Source organism: Psittacula echo, assembly GCF_963264785.1.
Source record: "Psittacula echo genome assembly, chromosome: 3".
NCBI lineage: Eukaryota > Metazoa > Chordata > Aves > Psittaciformes > Psittacidae > Psittacula > Psittacula echo.
This window is the reverse complement of record NC_137736.1, coordinates 109,914,886-109,926,669: the sequence shown is the minus strand read 5'-3', so window position 1 is coordinate 109,926,669 and position 11,784 is coordinate 109,914,886. Positions and strand designations below refer to the sequence as shown.

At 45.0% G+C, this 11,784-nt stretch overlaps 1 protein-coding gene across 1 annotated transcript; it reads right to left on the bottom strand.

The window, feature by feature from the left end:
* Positions 1-10,092: 10,092 nt before the first annotated feature.
* Positions 10,093-10,884, bottom strand: LOC308218917 (gap junction beta-6 protein; the record flags this gene model as incomplete). The annotated part of the gene is made up of 1 exon (XM_080613447.1): positions 10,093-10,884. One exon carries the CDS (start codon positions 10,882-10,884, stop codon positions 10,093-10,095), a length of 792 nt encoding a protein of 263 aa, XP_080469573.1.
* Between the last annotated feature and the right edge of the window lie 900 nt (positions 10,885-11,784).

Genomic DNA, 11,784 nt, shown 5'->3' with positions numbered 1-11,784 from the left:
GAATTAATGCAGTTAATCAAACCAGCCTTTCTGCTCTAGAAAAAGTCCAAGAAAAAACAGATAGCCTTGGCATCTTTTGCCATGTCAGACAAATACACCTCAGGTATGACCCAGGTTAATTTTATTTGCTTCAGACTTGCAGCTTGGGCTGTGTGACCTTTCATATCCAGTATTTACTTTTTTTTTTGCTTGGTTTGTGTGTTCAAAAAAGTAACATTTCTTCCTAACAGATCCACCAGGATAAAATGCATTTGCTGCTGGTTTTGAATCATGTTTAATAGGTGGTTATTCTTCAGTGATTATTTTTTCAGTGGTCAATTATAGAACACCTCACAGCTCTTTGGTGAAGAGGACTGTATAATACCAGAACTGTTAAAAACCAAGAGTGAGCGCTAGCTTGCTGAGCAGTAAATTGAGCTTGTGAATCATGTGTGAAAAAGGTGATGTTATGAGACCATTAGGGCAGCAGATGTGCAGCTGTATCGTCCTTTGGGTCATTCTCCAGGGGTATGTCTGAAGAGCTCCCCGGGGTTCCTGAGTAGCTGGTGTGATCTCTTTGGCTGCCAAAATCTTTGATGGCTAATCAAGGGTTTCCCAAACAGTGATAAAGGGGTTAGATAGATTTTGGGATGAGTTCCAAGAGACTATTTAGGTACTTGGTAGGATTTAAATGAATGTCAGACACCTACATTCAGAACTGCAATAAAGAAAACCCCCACCCAGCGCCACCCAGCCCTCCAGGCACTTAAATTCAGGTGCCTTTCAGTACGACCTGCAAGTTCACCCACAGCTCCTCCTTCTGGTGTCCCTGGAGGGGCCATGGGTGGAGAAGGGGCCTCCTCCCACATCAACACCACCATTGTGTTGGGAAGAAATGGGGAAATGCTAGAGGGAGGAAGCATGGTGGCAGCTGGGTAGGTTGGGCTCTCCCTCTGGAGGAAGCTCCAGCATGACTTCGTGTTTTGCAATAAGCAGTGGATAAACACAAAAATAATCTGGAGGAGGGAAACCCGGGTTATTCAGTATTCCCGGTTCATCCCCGATTCCTGTAAAATACTGCGCAGGCAGCAAAGTTCCATATTATTGGTTTTATATGTCTGTGACAAGTGGGAAAGTTACTCTTATCAATGTCCCTTTTTTCCTTACAGCGACCAAGAGTTGGGAAGGTGTCTGGCCATTACGCCTCACCTCTGCTGGGTGTGCAGACACCTTCCAGCTTCCTGCCAGAAGGCTTGCATGTCTTCAAGAGCAAACCCCTTGTGTCTCTGACCCTTTGTGCATAGCTGAACCTGGCTCCCACCTGCCAGTACAACTAGGTGACATAATTATCAATTTCATTACTAATTTCATTCTTTATACATCTAAATAATTTGGAGGTTTTCTCCTCTATCAGAAAAACTGAAGAGTTCAGGCACTTGGGAACCAGGGAGTTACCTGAGGAGCTCAAATTTTTCCTTGAAGCGCATTTTATTTTCCACCTACCACAGTGTGACTGCAAAAATTATCTTTTCCCAAAGCGCCTTAATTTCTCTCTGTTCTCAACTAATTCTCTCTCATCATCTGATGATTTTGTCTTCTATTAGCCTTTTCTGGTGAAAATATCACTTTAAACATAAATAATTATCAGGGATGCCAAAATAAAATTGAATCTTCAACCCAGACTTTAAGGCATTTGCTGGGAATTCTAATTATTGCTGCATTTCTTCCATGTTAATACAAATTAGTATTATTATTATTATTGCTCCCTTTGGCCAAAGAACCATGGAGTCAGAGCCAGGTTCAGCTTCATCTGGGTGGCTGAGATGTGCAAGACATGAGAGCTCCCGCTCGCTGCTCAAGCCTCATCTGCACTGGGAAACTTTGCAGGGACTGGTGAATTGGCTGAATTTTGACTAGATAAATAACCAGAAACTGGGTAACTGTGAAGGTGCATTTTTTCAGACAGCCTATTAAAGCCCTGTTGGATGCTTTTAAACTGGTTTTTGTTATCCCCGACTGAACGCACACTTTGTGTCTATCTGGGACCCAAAGCATAAGCCCTAATAACAGGATTCAGTTCTCCCTCTTGTGTCACTCAGGTCCTGCTAAAAGCTGCATCTGTGCTTCACTGTTGTGAATTTCAGCCCCAGAGACATTCAGGAAATTTTACCTGGGCCACAGTAATCACCACTTGCTTTTCTTTCCACGTTTTCGATACATCCTAAGTGGCATCAAAGAGCACAGTCCAGTTTTTTCTTGAGGTCATCGTCAAGCTCTATACCACATTGTTGTCATTGTTGTCCTTGTTATTTAATAATTGTCTAAATTTCCTGGATGTCTCCAAGACATCACTGACGTGCGTCCCTGGCCTGAGAAGTGTATCATGTAAAAAATAACAAGGATGTGGTGGCTAAGATATCAGGAGAAATTACATTAGCCAGGATTCCACTATGGGTTTGATAATACAGAAAGGATGCACCAGACCATTCTGGAGAGATAAGAGCATAACCAGCTCTACCCTTGGGTCTGAAGGAAGTAAAATAATTCCCATGGATTGGGAGTCCTGGTGGGTCAGGAGCCAGCAGGGTGTAAAACCTTCCTGCCTTACTGATCTTGTCAGCCCAAGCTCTGATTCATGGGCTTGTACACAAGTAAACAGCTACCCAGCATCCAAGCCAGCACAGAAAAGAGGCCCTCACGTTAGTTAATAATAGAATCATAGAATGGTTTGGGTTGGAAGAGACCAATCTTTAGACCATCCAGTTCCAAGCCCCCTGCCATGGGCAGGGGCACCTTCCACTAAACCAGGTTGCTCCAAGTCCCATCCAACCTGGCCTTGAACACTGCCAGGGATGGGGCAGCCACAGCTTCTCTGTGCAACCTGTGCCAGCGCCTCAGCACCCTCCCAGGGAAGAACATTTTCCTAATATCTAATTTAAATCTACCCTCCTTCAGTTTAAAGCCATTCCTCCTTGTCTTGTTACTACCTGCCCTTGTAAAAACTCCCTCTCCAGATTTCTTGCAGATTTCTTATACCCCTTTAGGTACTGAAGGCTGTTCTAAGATCTCTCTGGACCAACAGAAAGATCTCCAGGCTCAAAAAGAGCCAAAACATTTTAGGGAGCTCTCACTTTCCTTCTCCAAGTAATGAACTCTTTTCTGCAGTCACCAGCAAATCACTAGAAACAGCTGAAATGGTTGTGAGAGCATGACCTCATATCAGCATGGGCGCTTTGGTCCACATGGCACCGGGGCTGCATTGCTGCCTGCAGCAGGTGGGCATGACCCAAATGGGGAATTATTTACCTGGATGTGCTGCAAGGAGGTAATAGCTGCTGTGTGAAATGGGACCTGATGTTGCAAAAGTGCTGTGCAGAAAGTGGCTCAGTAGTGTTGCAGTGTTTTTTAAGGAGTTACACCCTTAACTGGCCCCAGCCTGCTGGAATCAACAGGGATTTGCTGAGTGACAATGAGGAGCGTTGGATCTGGCCCTGAAACAGCTGCAAGCTTGCCAACATGATTTTCACAGCCTGGACAGGTGAGGGGAGGCTGCAGTAGCAGCTGTGGCATAGATGGATGACCCGGTGGCACAGGCAGGAAGTAGCCAGGTGGTGGCAAGGTGCAGGGAGAGGCACTCCTGTCCGTTTGCCTCTTGGCAGGGATGAAGCAGGGTGCTGACACGGCCCTTGCTAGGATTTAATGGCTGAGTCAGGGCTCTGCAAGAACCTCTCCCTGTCTCCTCCTCCCACGGACCCACCTGCCCATTGCTCTCTGTGTCAGATAAAGCATTGGGTGCTTCTGTGCAGAGAAACTCATGGAGCCACCCAGCTGTGCATTCACGCTGAAGAAACAGTCATGCTCTATCTATTGCATCCCATCTCCATCTTTATTTGGTAAAGACAGATAATCTTTGGCTTCTGTGAAAGATGAAGAGGAGACCGTTCACCTTTACATGCCTAACCTGAGAAATACAAGCCTGACAATACAGGGCTATGAAGGGAGATGGGTACACACTGCCTGTGGCAAGGGAAAGGCTGCTACAAGGGTAGTGCTCTTGCCACAGTCAGTGTTGCAAAGTCCCTATAAAGAAGTTTGCTGAGGTGATGGTGCCTGCTCCTGGGCACTTGGAGGGGGAGCAGTGGCTAGCATGGTGTAGGACTTCAGATCCAACAGTCCCTCTGGCTTCAGAGGCCATGCTCTCTGAGAGCCCAGCACAAATCTGTCCATGATGATCATACACCAACAACTAAAAATGTACATTGAGAACTCTTAAATGCCTGCCCCTCTGCCTTCCCATCACAAGCAGCTCAGTGAGCATCGGCTAATACAGACAAGAAGCAGCATGATCGCTTTTAACCCAGATCCCCAGCTACTCCGTTTGCTGCAAATCAATTAACACATTCTATGAGCTGGATGATGACCTGTGAGTAATCATTACTCAGATACACACAACAGAGACCTTGCTCAACTCCCCATCCCTGGAAGTGTTCAAGGCCAAGCTGGGCAGGGCTTTGAGCAACCTGGTGTAGTAGAACCCTCATGGCTGGAAATAGATGGTCTTTAAGGTCCCTTCCAATCCAAACCATTCTATGATTCTATAATTCTCCCAGGCTGGCTTCTGGGCACCTCCTTACCTTGCCATTGCTCAGTCACTGCAGCAGCAATGGGAAGCACAGCAAGGCAGCATGTGTTACTTTATGAAGAACAGAAATCATACCCATTTCTAAAAAGGGTAGAAAGGAGGACCCTGGGAGCTACCAGCCTGTCAGCCCCACCTCTGTGCCTGGGAAGATCATGGAACAGGTTCTCCTAAAAGCTCTGCTAAGGCACATGGAGGACAGGGAAGTGATTCAAGATAGCCGGCATAGCTTCAACAGGAGCAAGTCCTGCCTGACCAGCCTAGTAGCCTACAATGGAGTGACTACATCGGTGGGCAAGGGAAGAGCTATGGATCTTGTCTATCTGGACTTCTATAAGGTCTTTGACATGGTTCCCCACAGCATCCTTCTCTCTGAATTGGAGAGATATTAATTTGATGGATGGACTGTTCGGTAGATGAGGTATTGGTCAGATCATAAAATCATCATAGAATCTTAGAATGGTTTGGGTTGGAAGGGACCTTAAAGATCATCTAGTTTAAACCCCCTGCCATGAGCAGGAACATCTTCCACTAGACCAGGCTGCTGTGGATGGTTGCATCCCGAGGGTACTGGTCACAGGCTAAATGTCCAGAAGGAGACTGGTGACAAGTGGTGTTCCTCAGGGGTCCCTACTGAGATTAGAACTGTTTAAAATTTTAATTAACGACATTGTGGGGTTGAGTGCACCGTCAGCAAGTTTGCAAAAGACACCAAGCTGAGTGGTGTGGCTGACACACTTGAAGGACAGGAGGCCATCCAAAGGGACATGGGCAAGCTCCAGAAGTGGGCCCACGTGAACTCATGAGGTTCAACAAGGCCAAGAACAAGGTCCTGCACCTAGGCTGGGGCAACCCCTGGTATTAATACAAGGTGAGGGATGAAGGGACTGAAAGCAGCCCTGAGGAGAAGGAATTTGGCTTATCAGTGATGAAAAGCTGGACATGAGGTGGTAGTGTGTCCTCACAGCCCTGAAACCAACTGTATCCTGGGCTGATCTAAAGGAATATGGCTTCAGACTGCACCTGGGCTACTGTGTCCTGCTCTAAAGTCCTCAGGGCAGGAAAGACATGGATTTGTTGGAACGGGCCTATAGGAAGGAAACAAAAATTTTCAGAGACAGAAGACCTCTCTTAAGAGGACAGGCTGAGAGATTTGGGGTTGTTCAGCCTGGAGAAGAGAAGGTTCCAGTAAGATCTTATTGTGACTTTCAGTACTTAAAGGAGGCTTATGAGGAAGATGGGTACAGACTGTTTAGCAGAGCATGTTGTGATAGGACAAGGAGTAATGGTTTAAACTAAAACAGAGTAGATTTAGGCTAGATATAAGGAAGAAGTTCCTTATGATGAGGGTGGTGAAACACTGGAACAGGTTGCCCAGAGAGGTGGTAGATGCCCCATACCTGAAATATTGAAGGTCCAGTTCAATGGGGCTTTGAGCAACCTGATTTAGTTGCAGATATCCCTGCTCATTGCAGGAGGGTTGGACTAGATGACCTTTAAACCTAAACTGTTCTATGATTCTACAAAACAGAATTATTTCAGGAGCATTGTAATAAAAGCCTTGGTTCAGTAAGGAAAATAGAGGTACCAGTGCTAATAAAAAAACACACCAAGAAACTGGGAGCTGAGGCAGTGCTTTCCAGCATGCCATTGTGAAGCGAGGGTGGGTGAGGCACTGGGCCAGCACAGCATGCAGAGTCTTCTGGGCAGCCAAATTCACTCCAACCTGGCAGCAAAGAGCTCACGGCTGCAGTATGTGAGGTAGTGTAGGCAGCTTAACTATGTAAAAAGAGGAGAGTGGGTTCGGACCATCCCGCAACTGATCTCATTTGTCTTTAGCACTTTGGCATGTAGGGTTGCTAGAAAAGGCTTAGATAAATGGAAGAACAACTCCAAGGCTGCAGGGGGACTGAGTGAGAAGAGAGGGAGAGGGATGGAGGAGGGCATGCAGCAGGGCTGGAGTCAAGGGCTGGTGTGTGTATTAGGGGCAGAGTCTGGCAGATGCTGCTGCCTGCACCTGGATGTGGTCAGAGCTCCTGCCTGTTTGATAGGAGACCAGGATAGGAACGTGGAAGGGGGTGGTGGGAACTTGCAAGAGAGCTTTTCCAGAGGCTCTGATTAATCATTTGGCACCACAGCCAATTTAAGCAATCTCTGCCCCAGGCATAACAAAGGGGAAATCACAGTGTGAGGAGGCAAAGTAGGGATGGGCAGGGACAATTAAGCCAGCAGCCATCAGAGAAACTGGCTGAACTATCACAGCTGATGGCAGTGCCAGTATAGCACGAAACGCCAGTCACCAGTGATCAGATTTGGAGGGGATATCCTTCTCCCAGGGGACAGCTATTGGGCAGGAACAAGGGCAGGCACAGAGATAGGCTGGGAGCTGGTGTGTTCTGCAGTTCAGAGCAGCCCCAGCTAGCTTGTGAAGATGCAGGAGGAGGTCCCTGCAAAGAAGTTTAACTGCCACCCCTCCAAACACATCGGTCTTCCTGCTCAGGCCACAGGATAAAGGATGTGGCAGTGGGGCAGGTGACTTGGAGAAATCAGACCCTGGAAGCTGCCACTTCCTCATGATACCATCTACTTCAGCCTAACCCAAGAGGAGATGATGAATTAGTTTAAAGAGTGCACTGAAAACCATCAGGAACATTTCTTGGCAGTAACAAAAGTCAGGGGATATTTCAGGTAAAGGTGAGTGTTCCCAATCAGGGTTGCACATAGTGTGATGAGAAACATCCCATTCACAATTGGTCTTCTCTGTGAAGTCAATGACTTAGCACTAGTGAAGCCTCGGATAAGCTCCGGCTCTTTGATTTATAACCAACCTTGGCATAGGTTGGACAAGGACTGGCACATTGGTTTCCTGATCTGTCTGGCTGCCAGGATACCCCAGAACCAGGGCAGTATTCCTTGACTGCACTATACCAGGTCCTGCTACCACACAGGAAATGCCCAAGCAACCCAAACCCATTTGCAGCAAAGCCACACACAGAACTGTGCTGGTGCACAAAGGACCACATGCGCTGAATTTCTTCATTTAAGCTTTGCCCACTTATCCAGGCTTAAAATAATAACTGCCAGAGAACTGATGTAGAAAAATCCAACTGCTTTCAAACCTACTGTTTGAAAACTTGTAAGCAGGAAATGAGAATACCACATAAAGAGCTATTGTCAAATCCCCATTTGGGGTTTAGTAGGCCTGTGCTTTTACCATAGACCAGTAAAAGCCACCTTCTTCCATTTGAGGAAAACCTATCTGCCTTAGGGTGTTTTCCAAGTTTGACATTCAGCATAAGGCTACTTCAGTTTGATCACTAATAGTGGTGAGGCATGATCAGACATAATCATTAACTGATCTCTATTCATATTCCCTATATGGTACATGATTTACAGCATGTCCCAGATGAAAGTCCATAGCTCAACCTGCTCCATGAAGCACAGTTCTGGAAAACAGCCATAGCTGTGTCTCCGCACCCCAAGACCAGCACGAGGCCTGAGCCCTCGCTAGCTGCCCCTGGGGGGCGATCCAGTGAGGTACAGCCTGAGCACCAGGTACATTTTTGGCCCCGAGGGAGCAGCTCCATTACATACAGGTTTAAACCATCGCCATAGCAGGACATGGAGCCTGGAGAGGAAGCCATCATGAGGCCACCAGGATCAATATCTACAAAGGCAGATTTGTAGCACTTCTTGTGTTTTCAGCTGCAGAGAGAACAAAAGCACACTAATATAGTTCTATGTATTTTTTTTTCCTCCAGCTTGCTGGTAGACACATTCAGAAGATCAGCAGCAATTTCTTTTCACAATAGCAATTGAAAATGTGCTACAAAGGCAGGAAAGATCAGGAGCTTGCCAGCAGAAGAGAACAGTAAAAAATGACAGGGCTCAGCTCAGGCAGGGGCAGAGCTGACTCTAGGTATTTTCTCTCACCTGCTGCTTGTGCACCCTGCAATCTGCCAACCAACTCAAACCCACTTACAGCATACAGACACACACACAGAGAAAGCTGTGCTGGCTCCTGCAAGATGAAATGCAATGCAACAGCAGGAGGAAAACCACAGAGTGCAACCCCTGCTCCTAGGGATACCAGCTCTTGAAAGAATAGCTCCACAATAGAAAACTAATGAGGCAAAGCCACTGAACTGGTGGAAAGAGAGAGAGGAAAAGAAAGAAAAAAATAATCAACTCTGTTGAGGTCAGCATGCCCATGACATTTGTAATACCACCTCTTTGGAAGCAGGGGCTCCTGAAGGTCAACAGCACAAGCACCTTCTCCCATGCATTCAAGGGTTATATGTACCTCCGCTACGGTATGGACAACAGAATCAGGGCATCAGCACTCTGGAATGAGGGATTGTGTCTGGGGTACATGCACTTTGGATGTAGAGTGCCTGCTTGAAAACAGTTGTTCATAAGCACTTGTCCTGCCTATGATCTCACTAGCATTCACATACAGACTCTCACTTCACTAAGAAAGATTAAAGCGTTTGCCTTTTATTCAGAAGACTTGTTCCATTTCCAGTGATACTTTTCCATGTCCTTCAAAACAAAAAGCCCCAAGTTTCTTAACAGCACCATCAGTCTATCACACCAAAAAAAAAAAAAAGCAAAGCCAGTTACATGATGTGATATAGCATAAAGAAACAAATACAGCTGATACAATAGAGAAATAAACATTTATATAAAATTCTGTATGTTGCTATAAAAACAGTAGTATGCAATAAAAAGATCAGCAAGATTACCAGTGTGCTGGATGTTTAAAGCAAATGTACTTAGGCTGTATCTACATTGTCACACTGGCTTTAGGCACGAGTTTGCACCCAGAACCTAACTACCTCAGTTATCCACATAACATGTGGTGAGCTTTCAACACAGCTTCCCCTATAGCCAGCAGTGTGTATGCAAGCATCTAAAGCTCCATTTCCAGGCTCAAGCAGTGCTTGCAAAGCTGTAAAGATGTATCCTGCCACTGCCTCCTCCCTACAAATATGGTGTTAGAGGATTCATCAGCATATGCCTAGTTAAGAAACAAAACACTCAATTGTGTACTAAAACTCCTTAAGCAACATAGAATCTTAGATTTTTGAAAAATATTTTAATTATCAGTTCAAGTAAAAACACACTATTACAAAACAACTTGTAATATTAGAATATCTAGCTTAGAAAGAATTTTGGTTTTATTGCTGTTGCATTTAGTTTTAGGAGCTGTGTCAGCATGAAGGTATTGGTGAGTTTCTCACTTGCCATAGTCAGTTTGTAAGGATACTCATGGGAAGATAAACTTTCCTATTTAATCCTCATGTAATTTTCACATGTGTATGCTGCACTGACTCTTTTCAGACATGCATAACTTGACACCTGACACTATACATATCACTTGGTCTCAACCAACTTAAATTGTTTTATTAAATTTCATTTGCAGCCTTTAAATATTCACTCCAAAAAGAGTGAACACCAGTATTGATACCACTTTAGCTACTTGTAAATCCTATAACTGTGTTCTGACAGCTATCAGATATTAACTCGTTCATTTCATTTTGTTTGGTTTCCTCCTTATTCTCATGGTTGGAATGATGCTTGTTATTTCCAGCTTTTTTAGACTTTCTGAGGAAAAATTTTGTCAGTAAGTAACATAATTCAGCCACATTTAAAAGAATGCAAATGCTGGACACAGCAATCATGAAAATAGTAAACACCGTCTTTTCAGTGGGTCGAGAAACAAAGCAGTCCACTGTGTTGGGGCAGGGCCACGCATTACACTTCATTAAACGAGGCATGCGAAACCCATCATACATGAAATAAAACGCATACATGAAGACTGCTTCAAAGACCAGCCTGAAGAAGATGCTGCTGGTGTATGTCCACCACAAGGATCCCTCAATACGAAACCTCTGTCTTCTGATCTCTTCAATGTCCTTGTATTCACATTTCTGGTCTCCCTTTCTGAACTGCCTCTTCTTCTCATGCCTCCTGTAAGCTACATGCATGGCCACCAGCAGCGCAGGTGTGGAAACAAAGATCAGCTGCAAGGCCCAGAGTCTGATGTGAGAGATGGGAAAAAAGTGATCATAGCAAACATTTTTGCAACCAGGTTGCAGAGTGTTGCAGACAAAGTCATCTTGCTCATCTCCCCAGACTCTCTCTGCAGCCACAACCAGGATCATGATACGGAAGATGAACAGGACTGTGAGCCAGATCTTCCCAATGCTCGTGGAGTGTTTATTTACACCTCCTAAAATGGTATGCAGGGCTCCCCAATCCATTGTCTTGTTTTAATCTTCTGACCTAAGACAAATAAAACTAAGGTTAATCAGGACAGGAAACAAATACCATCAAGCATGTGGTGCAAAAGAAAAAAAAGGCAGTCTCATACAACTGCAGCATATCCACTGGCTGTGGTAGCATTTTGTTGACACAGTGGGCTTACCTATAAACAGTTATAAATAATCTGATCACATATCAGCAGGTAATATTTTATTACTTGACTACACACATGGTGTCACATTTATTTGACTTCTAGGTGTATTTGCCAACTGAAAACACCTATTAGCCAGGTCCAGTAAAAAAAGCAGACAGGAAACTGACGAAACCAGCCATAAATTTAAAGATACAACTTCTAGTAGTTTGGTAACAGTAACAAAAGGATAGATATCATCCAGAAGTAATCTAGGTGTTATCATTAAAAAAAATAAATAAATAAGGTGTTAGCTAGAATTCCGACATGAATTAAGCCAAGCTGACCTGTCCTTACCTTTGAAGTGTAAATAGCATTTTCATGAGTACAGTCCAGCAATAAAAGACAGACCTTCAGGAACTGCTGCTGATGCTCTGCATCCTCCATGAACAAGTCTGGGTAACCTCATTCACAAATTTTAAAAACATGACTCTAGGGCTCTCTATTGTTGCGGCACATTCCACAATAGCTTGAAGCAGTGAAGGTTAAGTCTTGGTCATTATCTATCTCGAGCTGGATGTTTAAAATCAGTGCTTAAAGACTCACCCCCAAATTGCACGTCTCTAGCTTTAACAAGAGCCTAGGGTAACTAGACAAAGGCTCCTTCATTGTCACTGCCTGTCAGGCGATTTCCCCCACCCCTCTTCTCCCCCTCCTTGTAACAAGACTGCATTACTCCTAGAACAGGGGAGACATTTCAGAAGTTGGG